The sequence below is a fragment of the Stenella coeruleoalba genome, assembly GCF_951394435.1.
Source record: "Stenella coeruleoalba genome assembly, chromosome: 5".
Taxonomy (NCBI): domain Eukaryota; kingdom Metazoa; phylum Chordata; class Mammalia; order Artiodactyla; family Delphinidae; genus Stenella; species Stenella coeruleoalba.
Genome location: NC_137150.1, coordinates 8,466,028 through 8,491,518, shown reverse-complemented (window position 1 = coordinate 8,491,518; position 25,491 = coordinate 8,466,028). Strand labels below are relative to the sequence as shown.

Below are 25,491 nucleotides of genomic sequence, written 5' to 3'. Positions count from 1 at the left end.
CAAAAGTCCTGTTGAGCAACCACTAGAGACATAAAGATAGGTCTACACTGCAGAAAACTAAATTCAACATGGATTCCCAATACTTAGACAGAAGGGATTTTTAGAGATAGCTCCCACAGAACACCTTAAATAGGAGATGGACGGGTCTCCACGTCTTTATCAAGAAGGCAGCACCGGGCCCTCCCCAAATGTAGGTAAACCTGAATACAGGCAGTCCTGAGATGCTACACGCTGGGCTGTCTTACTTCTCTTCTCCCTTCAAGCATTCCTTTGGCCTCTTCCTTCTTCCCGGAAGCTGATCCAGGGAAACCTAACCTGTATCTCCCCAGGATCTCCTCCCACCCAGTAAAAAGTAAATAAATAAATGGATAAAGTAAAATAAAATAAGGCACTAGATGGAAAATGTATGAAGAGGCAGTTCTCGCCTTAGATGCTGGCTGAAGGCAACTCTATTAGCCCAAGAGAAGGGGCTCTGAGGACGCGATGTAAAGATCTTCCCACAGGCTGCTAGAAAAGCATGTGACACCAGAAATAACCGGAACCGTGACTCGCAAATCTGCAGGGGCCTCCTGTGGATCTGAAACAGGAGGCTACACAGGTGAAATCGTGTTGCAGTGAAGTCTGTTATGTGAACATTCCAAAAAAATGAATCAGCACAGGGCTTCAAAGTGTAGTGTCCGTGAAGTGTAATTTGATGCTAACAAAATAAAAGATGGCTTCACTGACATGCTAGAATACAGAATGCAGTCATGGTGCCGTGATTTTTTTTTCCTGGATTTTATCACTGTAGATTCCTATAACCAGCAATGAAAATGACATTCTTAGCCCTATTTCTACCTCTAATGATTTGTGACATATCATGTCTTACTCGTATTTAAGGCATTCCCATCACCATCTAAGAATTACCGAATCTGAAGATGCTTTTTTCTTTTTTTTTACCTACAACCCCAAAGGGCACTAAAGCTTTCTTCTTTCTCCTTCACTCTCCCCTCTCTCTCCCATCCTAGAGGTCTTGAATCTCAATGACAGAAGTGTCTGAAAAGTAGATGGAAGAAAGCAAAAGGCTTCGAATTATTTGGTCTCTTCTACTGGTCGTGCTATCTTCACAGAGGCAGAAATTCTTTTTTTAGTGCAAAAAACCACACCTATCAAGCAGTCGAAGTTGTTGCAGCCAAAGAGACCAGTAACTACAGGACTGGTAGGTAGAGACTGCGAAAGATTCTATTGAAAAGCATGTTCAGTCAAATAGAATTTCCATCATCTAGCTGCTTTACCTAAAAGAAATACCCTGTTCAATAACGCACTAGAGAGAAATCATTTTCTAAACGCAAGTGGGGATGCAGCCGCTCTGGAAAAGCCCTTTATTCTGACTGCATTACTGTATCTGCGAGCTCCACCTCTGCAAACATGAAAATCAATGTAACAATTCGATGTACAAGGCAAGGCCTACGGCACTGCTAATGTCCCCTTGCTGGACATACACCTTAAGTCTCAGAGCTCTCAGGAGGTTTGTTGCGGAATAAAATTAGATTCCAACATCTGCCACCATTAAGGAAAAAATTCCATTTCCGTCTCCCATATGAAAACACTATAACCACTGAACAGTAACTGAACCTTGATACCGTAATGGCTATTACCCAAATCAACTATTTTTTTTTAAACAGTAAAATTAGTGAATTCTGCTCTCATAATTATTTGAATGTTATCAGACTAAATGTTTGATAAAATTCTAATATGATTCACTTGGAAAAAAGGTTGCTTGTGGGCCTCCCTGGTGGCGCAGTGGTTGAGAGTCCGCCTGCCGATGCAGGGGACGCGGGTTTGTGCCCCGGTCCGGGAGGATCCCACGTGCCGCAGAGCGGCTGGGCCCGTGAGCCATGGCCACTGAGCCTGCGCGTCCGCAACGGGAGAGGCCACAGCAGTGAGAGGCCCGCGTACCAAAAAAAAAAGAAAAAAAAAAAAAAAGGTTGCTTGTTTGAATACCCACAGTATACAGTGTATTCATTTGTAGCGATTCACATTATGTTTAAAGCATATCACCTTTTTAAAGTCTGCGTTAGCCTGCTTTCCTACCCAAGCACAAAAAGTAGCCTACCTTCTAAAGTTTGCAGTTGCATACTTTACCCAGACATTTCTATTAACGTTAAAAACAATTTCATTTCTATTACTCATCGAAGAGAAAGTATAATACATGTGAAATGGTGGGATCTGAAAAGTTGGTTTCTTTTCCTGAAAATACTTTGTGCATTAGTCATTGCAGACCACAGCTACACATGTCTGGTTCCACCACATTCTGGGGCTGTACTATCTTTTCAAAATAATCCTGCTCTCTGCCATTCAGGGATTTACCTAAAGCTTTACTTTGTAAAATAAAAAGTATTTGAGATACAAAAATAGATAATAAATAAGTCACTCTGTGTGCAGGTCCGAGTCTTTTGCTTAGCACATTGTAAGACATTATCTATTTGTGTTACAGTGCTGTAAATCTAAAAGCTCTTCTGCATGCATGACAGCATGGGAGCTCCTCCCATGTTAAAAGAAATCTTGGGGTCAAAAAGGTTAAATCATTTCCCAATACCAGAACAGCAGTGACTCAGCCTGGACCATAGCGTGTCCTTTGAGTCCTCCACCATGTACCCTTCCCTACACCCCAACCCCAAACAGACGTGAAAAAGCTTGGCTTCTAAGGGCCCTATGTTGGCAAGAACCCATATTCCATGAATATGTCAGTGAAGAAAGGAAAGCCCCTCCCATTCCACTATCAATTAGTCCAGCATTCTTAATTCCTCTTTCCTTTGGTCCTGATGCTGCCTGGAACCCTGAGGAGACACTAAAATAGTGATGCTGAGATGCAGAATTTGGGGTTGGCTCTCCTACTTTTCAGTCAAGTAACCCTCGTGTAAAATGAGGAAATCAATGTTACAGCCCACAGGGTTACTGAGAACTAAATGCAGATAATATATAATGCAGGACGGGGTCTAGCACAAAAAAGGTAGTGAATGTTAGGCCAACATAGAGAATCAGGGCGAGATACAGAAGCAGATGGGGCTGGACCAGTTGAGATAAAATGGCTCCAGCACACTGTACACGTGTTTCATTTGGGAGGACCTCTGCCCATGCTGACAAGCCTTGGCACCTATCTCCAAGGCATAAACAACTCTTGCGCAAGTTAAGAATTCTGACCATGAGAAAGGTACGTTGGATTTGAAGATTTTTTTTTTTTTTTGGTTTTGGTTTGTTTTCTAGTTTTTCTATTTCCTTCACAAAAAATCATGGCAGGTGAACAGAACTTAAGTCAATGGACTACCTGCCCTCGTTAAGTTAGATCTCTTCTCTTAGGGATATATACAGTTTTTGGACTTATTTTTCAGTAATCATCAACTTTTAGATTTTCATAAAGAGGGCAGTGCTAACATCTAAACTGAACAGCTAAGAGAAAGCTACAGAAACGCTTTTTAACGAAGTTCCAGTAAATTAGTAGTTAGGAATAACTATGTGAGGGAATGAAAGTTAATGGTCTGCTGGACCCCAGTAGTCTACAGTTGGCCCCCTGGAATCTCTTTCAACCAGTAATGAGGAGATGAGCTAGCAGCTTTGGGGGTTCTGGGGAACACACCATCATGGCAGATACACAGAAGTTGGCAACTGACATCTTTGAAAGTGACTCATGGGGAGCTTCGTAGGACAGGAGTCCAAAGAGCAAAGATGTTAAAAAAACCCTTAGAACATCACTCACATGACATTACCAACCCATTGCTACCACTGTCTGAATAGCTCCCAAATCAGTACTCAGCCCAGGAGGGGAGAATTGTGGATATCATTTAAAAGAAAGAAAGAATGAAGGTAGCAAAAACGCTGCTAGCCAGAAGGAGCTATGCGCTCGTCAGAAAGGAGAGGGAGGGTGGTGGTGATTATATGACAGATGCCAACTTACCCCAAAGTTTTAATATTCTATTTTTGTTTGTTGGTTTTAAGGCTGCCCCTTATCACAATAATGCATGTTTAGTTTCTCTGTTTATCTATTCTGGAGATTGGGGGAAAGTGTTTGGCCTTGTAAGAAGACAGTCTGTTATTCTTGATAATTTAATTGGAAAGGTCAGAAGAGATGCAGAATCAGAAAGAAAAGCAGGATAAACTATGTTGAAATATGAGATCCTCATCCTAATTAGACTAAATAGCCAAAAGAAGAAGGTGCAGGGTGGGTGGGTGAGGGGCGATGTGCGAACAGGACATTTCTCCTTAATGCCTAGTCTTGGCATGTAAATGAAGACATCTGAAGAAGCACACAGGTTTGAAGCGGCTCTGACATTCTATCATAATTAGAAACATTTCAAGAGCCCTGTAATTTCCAATCAAAATTACAGTAATTTCCGATATACAAGCCATGATTCATGACAGAATTTTACATTCCATGAGAGATTACGGTGGCCTGATGTATGACACGCCGAGTATGGCACTAACATAAACAATTCAGTTTAATGTTTAAACAGCACTTGATGTTTAGAATCTCACAATAAAAGAAACATATTATTGTAGAAATTATCACTTTGACAGTGATTGAAGGGTACGCAGGCATGTGGCCTATAAAGCTATAATTTTTACAGTCCACAGCTTGAGTTTAATCATTTTTATATAACATTTCCAAGATATCCCTTACGTATTTCCAGCCAGCCTATAACTTAAACGAGAACCACCTTTTCTCAAGCAAAACTCCCATCAAGGACCACTATGAATGTTGCTAGAGTGAAATTTCAGAAAAACCTAATAAGGAAAGTACTGTATTGTAAATACCTCACATTGTAAATAGTCTCAGGACTGTATAATTTTATCAGAGGCTGACAGCAGCCAGGCTGTTTTACAAAGGAGGGTTCATTAACGATAATGAAATATATGTGTCTAAAATTTCCCTGATTGCCTCTCAATCTCACTTTGATAGTGTTATCAAATCTTTCTGCAAAGGGGACAAGACTTATACTGGACAAGACCGGTATTCTTCTGGTCCTTTAAAAAGTATTCCCGGCCTTGAACAAGGGTTTGTAGATAACTGTGAGCTTGTTGATGTAGATGACTCTACTTTTGATGAACATAAATTATCAATATATGACAAAAAGACTGCATTATCTGTCCTTCGTTATGTCTTGTAGGGACCTGCCACTTTTTCCATTCAATTCGATTCATTTATAATTCAAAAGATATAGACAAGTTTTCTAATTGTAATTAAATTTGTGTGTCATATATACATATATATATAACTAAAATCATTATTTTACAAAGCTGTGTGTGTGTGTGTGTGTGTGTGTGTGTGTGTGTGTCACTTGGTTTTAATAAGCACACCTAACAGTTGTAGATGCCTGAGTTGGAACAGAAAAAAAATACAACGCTCGTAGTATTTTAGGATAGAAATCAAGGTCACCTAAGTACTAATGAAATAATAATAATTCAAGTTATTTGTTCCACTACAATAGACCAGATGGAGAAACCTCCTATACATTACAGTACTCTTCTGGAAACAACTATTAACTGACTCAGGGATTTCCTGAGAAATCTGTGGTCTGGACAGTAGCTGTTGGAGGAAACACAACCAAGCGTCTCTGTTCCCTGAATCTGAACACTCTGTTTCGTCATGAGCTCTGTCAATAATCCTGGAAACCGTGACCTCTCAGGGATGCAAGTTCAACTTGCAAATAGACACCCCTTCGAAGGAACTTTCACAGGCATCGCAGATAAACGTTCTCCAGGCCTAACAGAGGCTCTTACCTGGCTTTTGGTTGCTGCCACCTTTGCAAACAGAGCTTGGGAAACTTTAGCGCGCTTCATTTCCTGCTGAATCTCGTCGTAAATGGAAGCATTAATGTTCATGGTATTGTTCTCTGGTTTCCCATTCCTCTCAGTGGCAATGGTAGCTGTTTTCACCTACAAAACATTTTGAACATGCCTGTCATTTTCCACTGGCCAAACTGTTTTGAAGCTTCTCAGGCTCGGCATCCAAACTGGATACTGTTGCTCCTTTTACGATCAAGGTGATCAACAATGCGGTCATTCAACATGAGTTCTTAGCTGGATATCAGATTGCTTACGTTAAGGAAGTCATAGTGTCACAGGTGACTGCAGCTGTAATACGACAGCAACTGCCGGCTGACAACCAGGAATTATAATGCCATAAAGTAAGTTTTCTGGAAAATGCAATAGTTTCAAAGACTTGAAAACCCTAAACTAATTGTTTCCCAATTACCTTCCACGGCAATTCTAACAAAGGAAATTCACAATTAAAATCATAATGCACAGGGCTGTATCTTCTATCTTCGCTGGGTACCCGATGCCTAAGAGACAATTGCATCACTAATAGCTATTACATACTACGGCCTTTTTAATTTTAGACTCTTTTTTTTTTTAATGCCTTTTCCTCTTATGTTTCATTTAAAAAATCTTCTATAACAAAGCCATTTGCAGAGCTGCACATTTAAATCTTCTATCCATCCATGAAACAGGTAGAGTGCCTTGCTTAATTATCATAAAGGCTGGTTGCATTTTACACATGCATGTCCAAGCTGTTCTGTATAATTATTTCATCATTTCCTGGCACCGCTGTATATAACTCTTTCCTTTTGACTGGTGGAACCAGACAATAAGAAAAAGTTTCACAATATTTAATAGAACATGACTGCAAGTTACACAAAATATATAAACAGTGACTTACAGATATATTCAAAATGTATAATCTTGAGTGAGAAATTAATATAAATGCCTTTGGTAATAATGATAAGCAGACAGCTGCAGAAAAATGCCACAAAATTTAGGGGGAAAATCAACCTCAGAATTTATTGATACCATGATTAATCTTCAAAACTTAAAAACAATCTTTAAAACTTTAAATCTTTAAAATAAAAATTTGATCTTTATTGAGCATTTACAGGAACCAACCAGCCTGGGAAATTCACGTATGAACCATGTAGCTGCTTTTTACTGGGAAACTGATGAAAACATAAATGAAAAGTTGTCCAGATGCAGGACCACATTTCTCCTGGCAAAGTGATTCATCAAGGACCACGTTTCTTAGGGTCCTTTACAGAATCCAGGTTTTCATTCTCTAGAAACTTACCATCTTGGACCATTTCTCTCATCCACTAGGAACAACAGAAAATGAAGCTCATTTTAAGATAAACAAATGATTTGGGGGCACTAAATGACACACCTTCCTAGTCATACAGTAATTCTTCTAATGTTTATTTCACCCTGCCCCCAAATATTTGGTATCAAAAGAGGGGCAGAGGTTATCCTAAGCCATTTAATTCCCTGCACTTAGAGAGTAAAGCTGAGTCTCCTTTACAATGTGCTTTCTGACTCGTAACTTCTACCTGGTAAGCAAAATAACTCACCTCTGGAGGATGCAGCTAGACTCTCCCACCTGGACACTACCCTTGGGAGCACGGAAAGGATAATGCTGGGAAATGGTTGGACCACAGGCCCCCAGTGAGGACACAGAAGGTGAGGCAGGACAAGGGACCCACTGGCTGGCCTCACTGGCTTCTCCTAAAACATAATCCGCAGACAGAAACAGCAAGAGCAGAGGCTGGATTTCAGCCTTCCCCTGCCAGCTCTGCACTCCAGTAAGCAAGGGCACTAACTCACAGAGGCATCTTAAGGACTGGGGGCCACTAGGCACAGACACAGGGCTTTGAAGCAGTAATCTGCTAAACACCACTTTAGGAGCCAGAAGAGTTAATGCATTACCATAAATTGCCTACAAAGTTGCTTTGCTGAGATTTGCAACTTTGCTCTGGGGTGGTCTTGCTTTGAGGCCGAAGGATAGATTTGATCACCACATGGGGTCCCTTTTAATACCTATTTTTTTCACTGCTTAAATGAAAGAGAAAAGAAAAGCCATTTCAATCGCTTTGAACATTGAATGTTATGGAAATGGAGGCATGAAGTTCAGGGCATTGGAAGAAACAGTTCCTTGGTATCATCTGCTTAGCAACAGTTAAGAGGGCAGGCTTTGGAAACTTGGTGTTTCTGTGTGTTTTGAAAATCATTTTCATTCTTTTGTAAAAATGATGTTTAAGAATTTATCTTCGAGGTGGGTTATAATCATTTGTTTCAACCCTGTGATTTTGTTTCTAAAAATTTCTTTGGTTTAAGTTTTCTTTTTTTAATAAAGCAATTACAACTTGAACCAAAAAGCAAACACTTTAAATCATAAAAAAGAAAAATCTCCTAGTAGCCAACACAATCAAAAGTTGAAAAGTACTTTTTTCTTTTTTAAAGTACTTTTTAAAAGTTCTTTGTAAAAGTTCTTTCAAAAAAATAAAAAAAGTGAGAGGGCTTCCCTGGTGGCACAGTGGTTGAGAGTCCGCCTGACGTGGGTTCGTGCCCCGGTCCGGTCCGGGAAGATCCCACAGGCCGTGGAGCAGCTGGGCCTGTGAGCCATGGCCGCTGAGCCTGCGCGTCCGGAGCCTGTGCTCCGCAACGGGAGAGGCCACAACAGTGAGAGGCCCGCGTACCGCAAAAAAAAAAAAAAAAAAGGTGAGAGCAACAACTTTTAAAAATATTAAGAAACTGTATTACTCATTAAAAAATATTTAGAAAAGCTCTTCCTTATCATCTTGTTGGCTCAGATATGCATCTTATTAGAGATAAGCTATTAGAATTCTGGAACCACATTTTTCTCTAAACACAAGGTATTGCTTAAGGGGAACTGACTTGGACAGCTTTTCAAAAATATGAAAGCTGAAATTTTTCCCCAGGTAAAAATGGAAACAAAAATCTTTTATACCTCACTCTACTAAGTACTATTTTAGCTTAGCTCAAAAAAAATCTTCTTTAATCCTGGTTTAGCTTTTAATATTATATCACACATTAAAATTCATAAAGTAGTTCATTCCAGGCAAAACAAACTACTCTTCAGCTCTTCTCTGCAAATAGCACAGGAGGTAAAATAAATGCAGTTGCTTTCTGAATAGCATTTATCAAGGTAGCGTGTACCACTCCATCATTACGGTGGCGCCAGGGAAGTAGTTAAGAATTGGAGCTTCTGCTATTTACCCTCCCACATGGGGAGAGGGTGTAGCACTAGGGTGTGCTTTTTATTTCACTACAATTGTTCAGTAAACACAGATTTTCCATGAGAATTTTTTGCTCCTTTACCGCTGCTGAATTCATCAACCCATACTACAAAATGAACTATATACACTACATACGTACTATATATGTACTACATACAGGCTACACAAAATGGACTCTACTGTGGTCCTGACTGGCGTCTGTGCTCTTCCTTGATGCAAGTGGAACTGCCTGCAAGCTCACATGCCTGCACACATGCGTGAGGGCATGCCCATATGCAATTAAAGGTTGATGTAGTTTTAATAATAATTATGATAATAAGAGAGACTCACATTCATCAGTTGTTTATTATGAGCTGGGCCTTGTGTTAACATACATTAACCTGCATAATAGCCCTGAGTAGGTAATGTCACATTACTGCCCCATTTTTAAATTGAGAAGCTAACAAAGAGGTTAAGTAATTTGTCCACGGGGCAAGGCTGAGAACTGAACTTGAGTCTAACACCAATGCTTATCTTAGGAATCACTGCAATACACTGAGAGTATGATGTTATATAGGACTTCTTTATTTGGGAAAATCCTTATTATTTTTTAAGGCATGCTGCACCTGCTTTTTGGTGGCCCTTTGCTAAATCTAGCTCATGAATGTCTAATTTTTAGTAGGGAATGGTTTTATCATTAGTTTAAAAAGTCCGTGCTATTTTGAGGAATTCCTATTGGTGATAGAAAACAGTCCACATTTTCATACTTTTATATATTAATACTGTTTTGAGTATCATGGTTCTATCTTTTTACACTTTTCTTCCTTTTGTAGAAACCATATTAGTTATTTTCCAGATCTAGACTTTCAAAAGTCCTCTAGCTTTTAAAAGACCATTAATGAGAAGTATTTTCCAAGCACATATGTGATCTTAAAATAAAGCTGGTCAAGGGATTCATAACAAATAAAACTTTTATCAAGTGTGAAGTTCCTGCCCACAACTGAACCTATGTTTCATTATACTATAGAAGAATGTGTTGTAAAGAGACAGAAGTGTGCAACTACCAGATTAAATTAATTATATATCGCTTCTATTGACATAAACTTTGTACATTTTCTAAAACATTGTTATAAAATGTCCCATCTTCAGAAGAAACCAAAGAATGCCATAACGAGATGTTAAAAAAAGAAAAAATATTATATAATTCATGTAAAAGTTATAACTTGATAATTATAGGCTTTCAAATGGTCCTTATGAAGACAGAAATTGCTAATTTAACTCTAAAAGTCACACATCTTAAAACACACAGATAAATCCATAGTAAGTGCACACCTAGATAGAAACCATCAACTTAAAATGGATATGTTTAGTGCAATAGACAACTTCCAGAAAATAATAATTAATTACTATTAATAAGATTCATCTTGTAAACTCACCTGGAAAATTTGCTAAGCGATAGTCAGAAAAGAAATCTTTAAGGCCATGGAGATTTGCAGGGATTGGTTTCTCCCAGATACTCCTACCACCAAAGTTTGGAAAGGGCTCTTTTCTCTACAACCTCAGAAATGCCCAACTGTCTAAAGTCCTCCAAAGTGGACCATTTGTTAAATATTCAGTGTATTCTATCAGAAGAACATTTCACATGTGTTCCTCTTTCTAACCTAACAAGAAAACTTCTCATCCTCTCTGACAAACAGAAAGAGTCCCTGAGTTTCATTTTCTCCTTTCTAAAATGTCTGTCTTCTGAGGACGTGGCTTGAGGTAGGGGAAAGAGCATCCGACTGAATAGGGGATTTGAAAACTAAGTATCTGACTTTTCTCATTTTTCTCATACCAAAAGGTTGGTATAATGATTCTATGAATTCACGTATGTGAAGGTGCTGAGAAAACTGTGAATCATTGTCAAGTGCAAGGTATTCATATTTCTTGAATCAGAGCATGGACATTGTGAAAATATGCTTTCAACCAACAGCTCTGGCCCGGAGCCTACTGCCCCAGCCAGAAGACAAAGCTCCTGGCGTGGCTACCCCTACCGAAGCCTGAGGGACAGGAGTGCACAGGAGCCATCTCGCCAAGGCAGAGCCAGCCAAGAGCTTCCTGAGGCTGGCCTAGGTTTTCCCTGGTGAGGTTCTCCTAAGAATAACACCCAGGGCCTGAAGGAAGCCCCTTCTTGAAGATGATTTATAACCTGAGTTCCTCAATGGTTTACGTCCTTGGTCTGGCAGGACCCAGGGACATCCAATCGTCTTCCATATGACCTAAACTCTTCAGAGAAGCTGGAAGATAATCCAGTCTCTCAGGCCTAAAGGTGTCCTGGGTCTTCAGAGAGCCACAAGGGACCTCTGCCTTCAACAAGCATTAGAAAGAAATCCTGTTCCGGTCCAACCCAAGCCAAAGACTAGTCTCAAAACAGATTTCGAATATCTTCATTGTGGGGGGGCGGGGGGGGAATGAAATGCACAGTGATTTCACACAGATTCCTCTCTGGCAAAATATAAAAAGACAAAATCCTGCAGTCCTTTTCTATACCTGTGGTCTCCTCCTTTACTAAACCCCTTCCATTTTAGTCATCTGTAAATAAGCACATGAAAACCTTATGTGTGGTGTATTGGTTCCAGGTTAAGCACTGGATTTCAACTGCTGCAAAACAGTACTAACTCAACTGCTCTATAACCCGTTTTTCCAAATCCTAAGTACTCATTTTACATTGATAATACATTTAATACATTAAAAGTTCCCTAAAATTTAATTCATTGAATCGCTGTCCAAGGGTAAAAGGTGAACAAACCGGTTGTGAGCTCTGTTATGATAAAATTAAGGAATGCAAAGGGATTCTCTATGAAGCAGTGAAATAAAATTATTCACACATATCAGATAATCATTTCAGAATGTGGTTAGATGGCCAATAATACTGTGTTAATAGAAACTTTTTTTCTGTGAAAGACCTTCACTAAGAATCTACAGTATCTAAGTACATTCATCATTGGCTAAATATTCCAGCTAAAGGCTTGGTCTCAACCCCCTCTTGAGAACAAACACATACAGCTGAGGGTGGCTCAACCAGTTTATCAGTAATTCAGGCCAAAATAAATTACAGTTTCTATCCCAACTTATCAGCAGGTATAGTCTTTAGACATACATATAGGAAAGCAACCCAGAGTATCTTAATAGTATACAAAAATAAATATCACAATTAAGAATTAATGTGATTTTGGCTAAAAAAACAAAGAACGATGAGTAAGGAAAGCAGAATCATATCTGGAAAACAAATAAAAGCATTAAAGTCCTAGAAAAATTAGAAAACAAAAGCTATATTAAGGAACTACTAAGTCAAATATTTGGATAGATTAAAACAAAAAAAAAGAAGCAGCTCAACGCTTAAATTCACACTGGTCTTAAGTAAGCCCTTCTTTTGTTAGTATTGCAAGATTAAGTGATAAGTAAAACAACTCTGCCCAGAGGCCTTCCAATGATGACTGCAACAGCAAAATTAACTAATGATGGTACATATGATAACTCTAAACACCACAAACTCAGTGTTCAGTCAAGTCCAAGTATTTTTTGTTTAATCGCTCTTACAAAAGTCATATATGTATATAAAGAATTCCTCATTCTTTTTGGTAAGAAATATTGTATTGAAGGCTTAACAGATCAGATTCAGTAAGTGTGTGTGTCCGCAGATGGACATGTATGCATGTATTTGGGTGCCATTCTTTTCTGCTTAGAGAAACATATCTTTCTTAAAGTTACAGCAATGCCTTCTTTATCGTCTGCTCCTATAGACATTAAAACTTAATTGATTTTCATTGAATAATATGGAGAAAATGGACCTTTGGGATGGTTCTAAACAATAATCATTTCAGAACATTACAATATGCAGTTTAAGACCCTCCACAAGTGGCTGTGTATTATGTCTATTTCTTATTTATGGAGTATCTATGGCAGCTTCACTTTTAGCGTTGAGTGAGTTTTCTCTCTATACTTGGAAATGGATGACCATTTTTTACTATTGATGAAATTAACATTAAGAGATAATTTCATTGTGACATTATGTTACATAAGCACTTTTAATTAGTACTCCATATTTACTTTCCATCGTTTTAGCTGACCTCATTGTTAAGAGTTGCACAGGCCACAAATTAAATGTGTAAGAAATATATTTGCTTGTGGATCTTACATCTAATCCACTCTCAAATTTGTATCTAACAGTTGTACTGAAAATTAACTTCTCAATTCTCATAATAGTTTTGAGGCTACCTTTTAAACTTGATTAAAAAAAATACAGATGCGCATACACAAAATTACCTGGCAGGTGACTTCTGTCCTTTCTAAAAAGTGCAAAAATTTGGAAAATAGAAAATGTGCCCATTTCTGGGAATATGGATGGAATTCCTTATCAGCCCCATTTAAAGCTGCCTTCAAGGATTGTATTAAACTTAATTATGAAAGATTACAAACGAGATGATGTGTAATTGGTACCAGCTGCAGTTGGTATTGGAAAGCATAAATACAAATGGAATTATTTATTTTTATTTATTTACTATTCAAATGGTGGTTCTAAAACGTGCAGGGATAAAATGGACTTCATTACTTTTTTTTTCCCTATTGAGTTTAAAATACCTTTTTACTTAATAGTAGTAGGGCCAAATATCCCATTTCAAGATGACTTTTCACCCCCAAAGAACCCCCCAAATGAAGCAACACAAAGTAATTTTTTTTCCCTCTATCTAATTAGTAGCTACTTGTTTTTATATCAGAATTAGTGAGCTGGGACCAAATTCTCCTCAAGCAAGTCTATGAATTACTATTAAAAAAAATCCCTATCCATCTACCTTTCTCATGCTTGTTGAGATTCTTCCTTAGACTTCTTCTTTTTCTTAGACAAAAACAAAAAGCAGAAAGGTGAGGAGGAAAAAGAGAGTTCACCTGGGGAGGGCGGCTGGGCGGTGTGCTTATCAGGGGGGCAGGACCCATCGCTGAGGCTGCATTCAAGCTCCTTTCCCTTTCATCCTGGTAAATTCGATCTCTCTCAGCTTCCGGTAACTGCAAGAAATTCTGCATAGCCCGAAGGTTTACCAGCAAAGACTGGGATGCAGTCTTGGGGTCCTCTTCCTTTCGTAGGATTTCTGAAAGCAAGCCCTGCAGGGAATGAAAGGCACAGGGTGAGCTTGCCCCCATGCTCTGCCCAGCCCGCGGTGAACCTTTCCTTTTCTTCTCCACTCTGTTCAGAAAATGAACAGTCAGAAGCATTAATTCCACATAGGAATATATTAGTTACAATTGAAGTGGTAGAGAAGAGAGCCTCAATTGTATTCTTAATTTTATTAAGCGTCTGCTTTACATATAACATAAACTGCAACTGCCTAATTGGTCTCCTTCTTTTGAGTAGCTTAACTTGCCATGAAATCTTTCACAGAGACAGGATTGAGGCAAGTTAAGAATAAATGAAATGCTCATAATACGACAGCACTGAACTGTATAGTTCTCAAGCTGCCAAGACAAAGGCAGTGGAATGCCAACAGCCCAATATGTAAAGATACAAAGCCATTTCGAGAGAAGTAGGATTTACAAAGAAAATACTCGAAAATGAATTGTAACATACTAGGAAAAAGAATATCACTAAAGCATCATCTAAGATTTATGCTATGTTTTTGCAGGCAATATTTTACATTATTCCTTGGTTTTCAAATTATTGGAGTCAATGACAAGTGATTCTATTTACCGCTTAAGGAAACTATACTGCTTGCTATACAATATACCTCTGAGTAACAGGTTGAAAATTTGAACTTCAGAAACCATCCTTTAAATTTGAAATACATAACCCCTTTTCCACACTGCAAAATTCCATCGTAGCATGCCAAGAAAAAGAATACTATCAAATTCTGTAAAAATCAAATTTCTTGAGGAATAAACATTTTTAATAGTGCTAGAAGAAATTCACAACCCATTAGTAAACTTCTTTATGGTATTCCTCCCCAAATAACAGAGAATTGTTAACTACTTCTTTAATTTTTGGAAGAATGCATTTTAAAAATGGGTGTTTCTCCACAATTTTGTTTAAGGGCTTATATGAAATACAAGGATTAGAAACATTTTCTGCCCATTTGATAAGGACTGAGCAGGCCTTACCTCTTCAACCTCCTGCATGAAAAAATGCCTGGAATGCCAAGACGTGTTTGCTTTCTACATTTCAGTTTATCACAATATGGCTCAGAATAAAATGTTGTGGAGATCTCTATATCATTTGCAAATTTCACTTTCTAATAACCCTGCAGAAATGGCAACAGGGTACATTTGGGAAAGGGAGGTAAAGTGTCATGTCAAAACAACCAAGCCCCAACGTTGTAACATTGGGGTTTTTTCATGGTTTCCTAGAAGCGCAAACCTGGCTTTGTTCCCAATTCCTCAAGGAAAATGTAGCATATTGCCCCAAGATAACAGTTGGGTACAGACAATATAAAAGCAGTGTCCACTTCAAAAACGATCTATATAGGCTGCTATTAAAAAAGATCCTCCAATAGGCTCGGGGGCTTAAGAGTACATTTTAGTTTCTCATTTGGTCTATGCAAGGGAAGCCAGTTTCACCCTAAGAAATGTGACTGAAGAATGAAGGGTACTTGTCCTTTCATTTATAATACTGACAAGTAATGTTGCAACTGTGTTTATACATGAGCAAAACATCCAGTCAATTTAACTAAAATTCAGTCAAACAGGCAGTCAATCATCCAGCTATTTAATTTGCGCAAGGCCAACTAATTAGATTGACTGTGTTTTTGATGTGTCACGTTGAAACCAAGAAATACAGGTCTCAGAAACAATGTTTGAAAATAGGTGTAAAAAAAAACAGCCCTTGCTCTAAACTCTTCCCTACCAAATGGGGATAAAAAATCTTTAAAGATATTAAAAGATATATTTCACAAAGCAATATATCTTAACTCTACAGAAAGAGAAACATACAGTACACATAAATACATTATAAATCCTTGAGTACAATAGTCTAATATTCTTTTTTTGTCATCCCAGCACAATGCCTGCCACGTAAGTGTTTGATAAATATTTACTAAATGGATTATGTGTATTCGGACCATAGAAGGAAAAAATTCCAAATGGGTGACAGAAACTTAACAAGATATGTTCCCCACGGGAAAATTCTAATGGTAATTAATAATGTACTCAAGGTGAGCCTTCAGTGGAAAGTTATGTGGCACTTTGTAAGACGTTTATCTGCACTAATTGTTCAGTAATTAAAAAAATTTTTTTTGCAACATGGATGGACCTAGAGATTATCATACTAAGTGAAGTAAGTCTGACAGAGAAAGACAAGTATCATGTATCACTCATATTCGGAATCTAAGAAAAATGATACAAATGAACTTATTTACAAAACAGAAACAGACACACAGACACAGAAAACAAACTTACGGTTACCAAAAAGGAAGGGAGGAAGGATAAAACAGGAGTGTGGGATTAACACATACACACTACTATCAACATACGTAAAATAATCAACAAGGACCTACTGTATAGCACAGGGAACTATACTCAATATTTTGTAATAACCTATAAGGGAAAAGAATCTGAAAAAAATATATAAGAATATATAAACTGAATTACTGTGCTGCACACCTGAAGCTAACATAACATTGTAAATCAACTATTTACAAAACACTTTAGGTCAAAAGAGATCCTATAAACAGATGTTATTATATTTGGGAAATTTGAAATTAGACATTCAGAGATCTCAGATAACAAAATGTCATCTCTTTCCATTACAAATGTTTCCCGAGACAGCAGAGAACTACAGTGAGAAAGCCAACACATGAAAAAATACATAATGATATCAAGTCTTGCTAACATGAGACTGAGTCATTCCTGTATGGCTTAAAGTAACAGATAGAAGGTCACTTGGGAGAGAATTTAGCAATTTCTCTACTCATATTTTGACGTTAGCATGACGTCCCATTTGAGCATATGAAATGTTTTCCGGGCAAAGCATTTTATTTCCACTTAATTATTCTAACTAGAGCGAGTGCAGGTTTTCTGCCTGGGATGTGCTGAAGGTCTAGACTGATATTTCAAATCCTGGGACATTCACAGAGCTCGAAAGCAGACAGTGTAGACAGTCTCAGGTATTTTACAAACCTTCGGGTTTTTGTGTGGTTTTTTTTTTTTTTTTTTGGCCCAGGCTTTCAATGAGGGGAGTGCCCCCTGGTGGAAATGCTTGAAAATATTATTAGAAAATGTTTTGATTAGAATGTGTTAATTACTTTTTTAAAGAGAATGATGTCACTTGAGAAAATTCTGGATGCGAAATGACTGGCATTAGAATCCGGGTATGGGAATGCACGTTTTGGTCCTGTTTGGGTTGTTGTTATTTGAGTAGCTACATTTATGGATTCAAGATGTATGTGGCCCTTGTTTCCCATTTCCCATGACTGAAAATCCAGTTAAGACTTGCCAAGTTAGGTCAAGGTCATTTGTAGTAATGCCCCATGGTGGATAGTAAGAGAGACCTCTTACCAAAAACTTTTCTTCATGCTAAAAAATAACATGTCAAGGTCATCATGTACCATACTTGCTATCACTGAAATACCAGGACTAAAATATTTACCAATATTATGCCCCATAGGTGCTCAATAAATTTGCTGAATGAAATTAAACAAAATCATTAGTCATTTTTGTTTCCAAAAAGAACTTGCGATTTTGTATATTATGTAGTATGTTACCAGCACCTCATGGATATCAATTTTATGGGAAACGAGAAGCTGCTTTTCATGCACTTCACATCTTCAGATTGTTCAATATGTGCTCTATACATGAAAACGTAAGATTATTCTGCATCGCCATTCCATAGTGGTGGTGAGATTTCTAATGTTTTCAATTAAAGAGTGAACTTGCTGATGAATACCTAAACCTTTTTTACATTCCAGAAAGAGTTTACAAGTAAAATTCATTAGTATTGGAAAAGAAAGAAAAACCTTCAATAAATATTATCAGTACTTCCAAAAGCTAATTATGAATTCTTTAAAACAGCAGATAAGCGAAAGAGACTGCCAGTATGAACAAAAAGCCTGTCTGGCCTCCCGTTTGTCTCCTCTTTGAACATAATCACTGATTCAAATAGATTTTTATCAGCTTCGTGGAACTTCAAAGCCCTCAGAAGGAAAATATGATTTGATGAAACCTCCCTCTAAAAATAAAACATGTAGAAGATTCTTCAAGGCTACCTGCCTCTTGTTTGGTGAATTTTTAATCACATGTCCAGGTGAAAGACTACTTTCGAACTCCACCTCCTACCTTGGACTCAGGCCAAGCAAGTTATAAGCAGACACATTTATCTCTGTCGGTTGGGAGGCCAAACAAGAGCTGTCACGTCGGGGTAATAGCACCTTTTTACCTTTTATTCAATAGTGATATGGAGAGTGGACTTTTCTTAAATTACACTGTGAAGAATTATAGGAACACAGTAGCAATTTCTGTTATACTTAAGCAGGCAAATTTCTCTCCACCACATAATTTACAGAACTCAAATTCAATAAAACATTACATGATGGTCCATTACTGTTATCAGTTTTGAATAATCCATCTTCATTCTTTATTTTACTGGAAAATAAAGTGTGCCAAAGACAAGAGGAGGGGGGAGAAAAAAGGGGAAAAGCCACAGAATGGGATCAGAGTTAAACTATGGGATTTATTTTAAAAAGCGGGGGGAGCATTAAAGAATATATTTTCTTCTATCACGACCTTTAAGTAGCAGTAATACAGAGAAGTGAATGGAAAAGTATAAATCTAGAAGCTTCAGCAATTAATTTTAGCCATGGGTTTCCATTAAAAAGACATCAAGTAGGCATAACTGAATGAATGACAGATGCTAAAAGCTGGTACCTTCCGTAGCAATTAAAGAACATATGCCCATCAATTCAGAAGGGGGAAACATCCTTAAAACAAGGAATTATATAAATTTCATCACAAGCTTTCAGAAAAGGTAGACTTTTTTTCATCTTTTTGTTTTCTTTTGTTTTCGACTTTAAAAAATAGCGATACAGGAATGTCTTAAAAGAGAGGGGTATGTTTTAATTCAGGAGACCCAATTAAGCTGATGAGAAAATTCTCCAATGAAGAGTTGAAAGATGAGACCCAGGATTTTAAAGTTATACAGAGCTGTCGATATTCTCAACTCACAACAGCATCATCTATTACATGAATGTTTTAACATACTGTTTATAGGATGCCAGTGTCTTTATCCGATCACATCAGAGGACTTTGCATTTGTATGTACATATTTTTCATTAATTTTTTTAAAACCTGGAGCCGGAATTGCACACTGTAATAAGTACACACAAACGTGTCTGTGCGGTTTAACTCTGCAGAGCTCCTGCTCTATACATATGCATTAGCATGTGTATTTTCATCCTCCACACTCACACCATACACTCTCACGATGCACCTGCTTTTATTGAAATGCATACAGTTTGAAATAAACATACTACATACACTCATATGAATATATAATCATTAAAATAAATGCAGCTGTGTGTGTACGCGTGAGTGTGCGTGGTGTTTTGGTATGACCACCGAAAAGACACGCATGCTTGCGTGTTCCAAAGCGAATTCCCCAAAAGTGAACTCTTAAATATACATAGACAATGACTCTCATTGAAATCTAACAGCTTCAAACATGGCCCATCATCCACTTCGACGGAGGAGTCCCAATTACCTCTATACAGGTTTAAAACCAAACCCCTCTGTCATCCGGGGCTCCAGACAATTTTTCGGTAATGACTCTTTCTCAACTGGCTATTATTAATAAAGAGATGGATATCAAGCTGCACCCGGGTTTCATTCTCCTCTCTCCCTTGAAAACATTAAGTCACTGTTTTCAATGTTAACCACAGAGATAACCATCTTTTCGAAGAGATTGATAGGGTATAAAATAGAGAACTCTGTCTCTTTTCCAGTAACAAATCCTACTGATATCTGTGGAATCCGTCCACATGAAAACCCAAGGAGAACAAACGGTCACTCTCCAGGGTGATGATGCCTGGGACATTACAGCCCCACAGAAGAAAAAACACACTGATGGGTGGTGACCTTACCCTTTTCACCTTCAGCTAGACTCTCTTTACTACATAAAACACACTTTCCTTAGTCCTTTAAGAAATAACAATTTGCTCAATTTCCAAAATGCTTTCCACTGAATCTGTGAGTCATCTGTGTCCATGTCAGTGCTGTCTCTGTGGGCTTTCAATTCAGTTCAACAAGCAACTTTTAGGCAGAGACCTGCCTGGTTTTTGCCCAGTACTAAGAACTACTGGTAGTTACTGCTATTTACAAAAATAAAGGATGCTGCCAGAAACAGGAGTAGCTAGAAGGCTGACTTGATCCTTTCATCTATTCATTTTTAAACTTTTTTTTAAAATAATGACCCTCCAACTGAATAGAGGTGTCATATTAAATTTACCACCTAATAATGAACACATTTTTAAGTTGTAAAGATATATTAATAAAACTAGGTAAAACCATACAATTTTAACCTGAGAAATAACTTTGCAACCACCCTTTTAAACACAGACAGATGATGTACAAAAAACAGTTAAAGAAACTGAAAACAAACACTGAGTTAAAGGCTTTGTAAGGCCTCCTAAGTTTCAATCCAGTGAAGGCAAGCCAAACATAAGTCACAGCTGGGATTCTCCTAGGTATGGAAACTGCCAGCAAGGAATTAATACTAGATATTTTTGTACCCGGATTTTATTTTTTATTTTAATTTTTTTTGCGGTACGCGGGCCTCTCACTGTTGTGGCCTCTCCCGTTGCGGAGCACAGGCTCCGGACGCGCAGGCCCAGTGGCCATGGCTCCGCGGCATGTGGGATCCTCCCGGACCAGGACATGAACCCGTGTCCTCTGCATTGGCAGGCGTACTCTCAACCACTGCGCCACCAGGGAAGCCCCCGGATTTTATTCTTATAATCATGTAATAAACAAAATAAATACGAAAGGAAAGTATGAGTCAGGCCAAAAAAAAAAAAAATTGACGAAGGAACAGTGGCAAAACAAGAAAAGTTAAAAGGACATAATGTCCTCATTCTAATCAAAGTTACATGTTCTTCTGGGGTTTTTCTGGGGAGAGTGTGTGTGTGTGTAATAAACACCATGTATATATCATACTAGTTTCAAAAAAGAAGACATTTAAAAAAAATCCTCTCATTCAGTGTTTAATGGAATCAATTTTTTTTTTTTTTTTTTTTTTTTTGGTGGTACGTGGGCCTCTCACTGTTGTGGCCTCTCCCGTTGCGGAGCACAGGCTCTGGACGCGCACCGGGGAACAAACCCATGTCCCCTGCATCGGCAGGCGGACCCTCAACCACTGCACCACCAGGGAAGCTCAATGGAATCAATTTTTTTTAGGGCTTTTCAGATGTCTTTATCTTAGGTCTTCTCCTGTATATCACCCTTTCTCCACATCCTGCTAAACATCTTCCTTCCTGATAATATCTTCACAGGAATTTGCCCAGGAGGACAAAGGTGAGAACACAAGGGGTATATGCAAATCTCAATGAGAAGTCTCAAGCTAAGGCCTCCAAGGCCAAGCTTACCCCCAGGGCCTGTTTTGTAAATAGTTTTATGCATTTCTGTCCATGGCTGCTGTGGCCCTCAAAGACTAAAATACTTACTATCTGGCCTATTACCGAAAAGGTCTGCTGATCCCTGGTCTAGGAAAGGTGGATAGTGGGCTAGAAGCCTGGAGCCCTACCAATGAAATGGCCTTGACCAAGTCCTCAAACCTTTCTCAATCTGCTACCAACAGTCTATAATTCCATTACATAAAAGCATAGGTAATGTCAGTTTGAAATATTTTCGATATTTATTCTTTCAAGGCCCCTGAATCAGGATCGATTTGTACACAGCTTTCTCTTGGTAGAAGAGGTTTACGATAAGCAGAGAAATGATAAAATGTAGGCACCCCCAGGTACAGACAATATGACCACAGGGAGAGAAGGAAAAAAATGTTAGTACAAAGTAAAAGCATAAACATCAGTGTAGATGGGATTAAAGAAGGAAGAGAACAAGAGAGAGAGGAACCATTTACACATAAAACAAAACTGACCTGAGTTCTGTTAAAAGCCACACGTGCAAATACTGCTTGGGAGATTCCTGCCCGTTTCAGTTCATCACGTACCCACTGGTAGATTTCGGAAGACACCTCTGTGTTGGTGGAAACCTGTTGCTCCAAAGGCTTATTCATAGATCTACTAACAGGGGGAGGGTGGTTCAAGTACTGTTGGTTTAAGGACTGCTGGGCTAGAAGTCTGTTCACTGCATACTGCTGGTTCAGCAGCTGAGCCATCACCAGCTGCTGGTTGACCAACTGAGGACTGATGGGCGTTGACACGAGCCCAGGGTGCAGGTTGGGAAGAGGGGTCCGGACAGAGGGCTGGCTGCCGTGGGAGAGCTGCGCGGGGGACGGGGGTTGCTCCGCGGTGTTCCCTGGGACCGGCTGCTGGCCAAAGTTGACGTGGTTGGCACCTTGCTGGGATAGTTCAGAGAGACTATCCATTTCAACTGAAGTGGACAAGAAGGAAAATCACGTTGAGCCAACAATGATCTGCATTGATAAGGATCTCTGGTCATTCCCTAATACAGACAGAAGGCACAGGGCACACCCAAGGTCCAAGGAAACTAGGAACATCTCAAGATGGAATGCAACTGGCCATGCTTTTACTTTTGTCCTCTGCACCATGGCACAAACTCTGAAAGGGGGATAACGCTTTCTAGTTTTATAATGTGGTTTAGATTTAAGGCCAGAAATAAATTATTTTCAAAGTCTATGTGACTAGTCTGGGGGTCAAACGATTATTCACTCTTACTTCTTATAAGGCAACATTTATTTTAAAATAGCTTCTAGGGAATTCCCCGGCAGTCCAGTGGTTAGGACTTGGCGCTTTCACTGCTGAGGATCTGGGTTTGATCCCTGGTTGGGGACCTAAGATCCTGCAAGCCACATGCTGCATGCGGCCCCAAAAAAACCAAATAGCTTCTAGAAGAACACTCTTTCCTTAACGGCAACTAGAAAGAGTGAGTGGAGCTAGGAAAAGATCATATGCAACTGTAGAAAAAAGAAATATGCAAGTATTTTCTCATAATATATACATTAACTGTTACTACTCCAGGCAAAAAGTTTGCATGAAAAAATGTACACAAATGTTACTTATGTTCAATTTTAACCTAGCTGTTAATATAGAAAACTAATCAATATAATAAATAATAAAAGTGGTCATAATGATCAGTAATGATAACTGAGTGCATGCTGGACACTGGGCTGGGTATCTTACACGTCCTGTTTTGCTGAATTCTAACTATCATGTTAGATGATGGGTATAGCTGCAAATATTTCTTAGAATGAAGCAAAGGACTTAATGTATTGCAAGCCAGCATACCCAGTGTTGCTAAGACCCAAATGCTTCTTGAAGAAGCTGTGACCATCACCAGATGCTATGACAATCTTTCAAGGAAGGGGTAGGGAGTCACTCTGATGCAATGGTGATACCGTCACCATCTTGCAATTTATTACCACCCACACAGGACGAATGTTTCTCCCTTGGCTACATCCCTCACATGGACTGGCTGAGAGTGAATAGTGTGTCAACTGCTTTCCTGCTACAGGGAAGAGACTGCTTGGATGCTCTTGACCTGAAAGGCTGAGGACGGTCAGTAGGTGAGTCTTTCTAAATAGTACACCATGGGAATTCCCTGGCGGTCCAGTGGTTAAGACTCCGCACTTTCACTGCTGTGGGGTCCGGGTTTGATCCCTGGTTGGGGAACTAAGATCCCACAAGCTGTGCAGTGCGGCCAATAAATAAATAAATAGTACACCGTGCTTCCCATGTGTGGACTCTGGGTTGATTTTAATCATCATTTCTCTTTTTATTAAATATTCAGGCTTTATATTTAGAGGAACTTATCATACTGCTATAGTCACTGATATATGCAAAATATAACTAAGCATTGGGGAAGAAACCTTCCATTTCTACCAGTGATATCAGCCCAAGTGGGCCATTCATAGGGAATAGTAATTCAAGCAATTATTCCAAAAAATGATGCATTGTCTTCATTACAGCTCTAAGCTATAAACGGCAAAGAATCTGTTTTGGTAGATGGATGGTTTTGCTTCAAATATTAAACGCTAAAACAGGCTCAAAATTCAGGTTCTCTTGCCTCTTAAAATCTTCAGGAGAAGTTATTATTGTGTTACTGAATGAATGTAACGGAAGTAAACAGAAATAGACTTAAAACACAACGTAATGCGATGCATATCAAACATCCCATTCCTATATTATTTTAAAACATTTTATTTGGTAGGTACAAGAAAGAAAACCTTAATAGAAATTAAAACATTAACCTTAATCACAGTGTTTGCTTTAACGAACACTAGCAAACTCAACAGGGAGAAATGACATCATCTAAATGCTAGGTAGGGTACAACACACAACTTTTATCTGTCACTTCACACTGCAGATAATTTTAATGTATTTCCTGCGTAACAAATATTGACCTAAAGTTACATGTTAAGATAGGATGCCATGGCAGTGAGAGTCTAGAAATGATGCAATGGTTCTTTGGTTACGGATGGTAAAGCACTATGCTCACCAAAGTGCCTATCTGGGGGGGCTGGAGACTATAGCTGTAAATATCACTTGATCTCAACTGTGGAGACTATAAATACAATTGAATATCCTCAAAAATTGGGTGTAAAAATTGGCACTTTCCCTTTCTCTCAAAGAAAACTCAAAAAAACATAAAAGCATGATTTATCTCTGGGAGAACCCACAGCCAATATTACTTATTCAAGGCCTGGTTAGGTCTTCACTGAGATGTTAAAAAATGACAGCTCCCCCCCCCCCACCCCGCCTCGCCTCCATCTCCTGCATGTCTGACAACCAAGTCAGTTGGGCTGATTTAAACACAAACATTTATTGAATTTAATTATCTCATTATACTCAGACCCACTCCCCACCCTCCAAGAAACATTCTAAATTGATCTCTAATTGGGCAATCACAAGACCTGGCTTTACATGCAACTTGGATAAACCCCCAAATGACACGTAATGGTATGTAGCCACCGCTGCAACGGTTTTCTGCTTACCCATCATATCTTTTGTCTTCTTGAAATGTTTGTACCACCTTCCAAATTCTTGACATTTTGCTGCTGAGACATTTGCATAGTAAGTGCTGTTCACAATGGAAGAAATCATACTCTGCGTGAAGAGGGGGATGGAAACAGTTGTAATACACAGCGGCACAAGACAGAACACGGACATGATTTCAATTGTGGAAACTGTAACTTTTTTTCATCAACTGAGTACCAATACATTTTTGTTTCACACTGTAGCCTAAAGCCATGACTTCTTCAAAGTCAGTAAGTAGAGCATCAAATGCTTTATTTAAGTAG

General features: G+C 38.7%; 1 protein-coding gene across 5 annotated transcripts in view; it reads right to left on the bottom strand.

The window, feature by feature from the left end:
• The window catches only part of SATB1 (SATB homeobox 1), a 99,586-nt gene that overhangs the window by 26,166 nt on the left and 47,929 nt on the right, over positions 1 to 25,491 (bottom strand). For all 5 annotated transcript variants that reach the window (XM_079921788.1, XM_079921789.1, XM_079921785.1 and 2 more), the window contains 4 exons: positions 25,186 to 25,297; positions 22,150 to 22,604; positions 13,968 to 14,180; positions 5,758 to 5,913 (listed from right to left, as the gene is read on the bottom strand). In XM_079921788.1, coding sequence (XP_079777914.1) covers positions 5,758 to 5,913; positions 13,968 to 14,180; positions 22,150 to 22,604; positions 25,186 to 25,297 — 936 coding nt within the window. The remainder of the gene's footprint in view (positions 1 to 5,757; positions 5,914 to 13,967; positions 14,181 to 22,149; positions 22,605 to 25,185; positions 25,298 to 25,491) is intronic.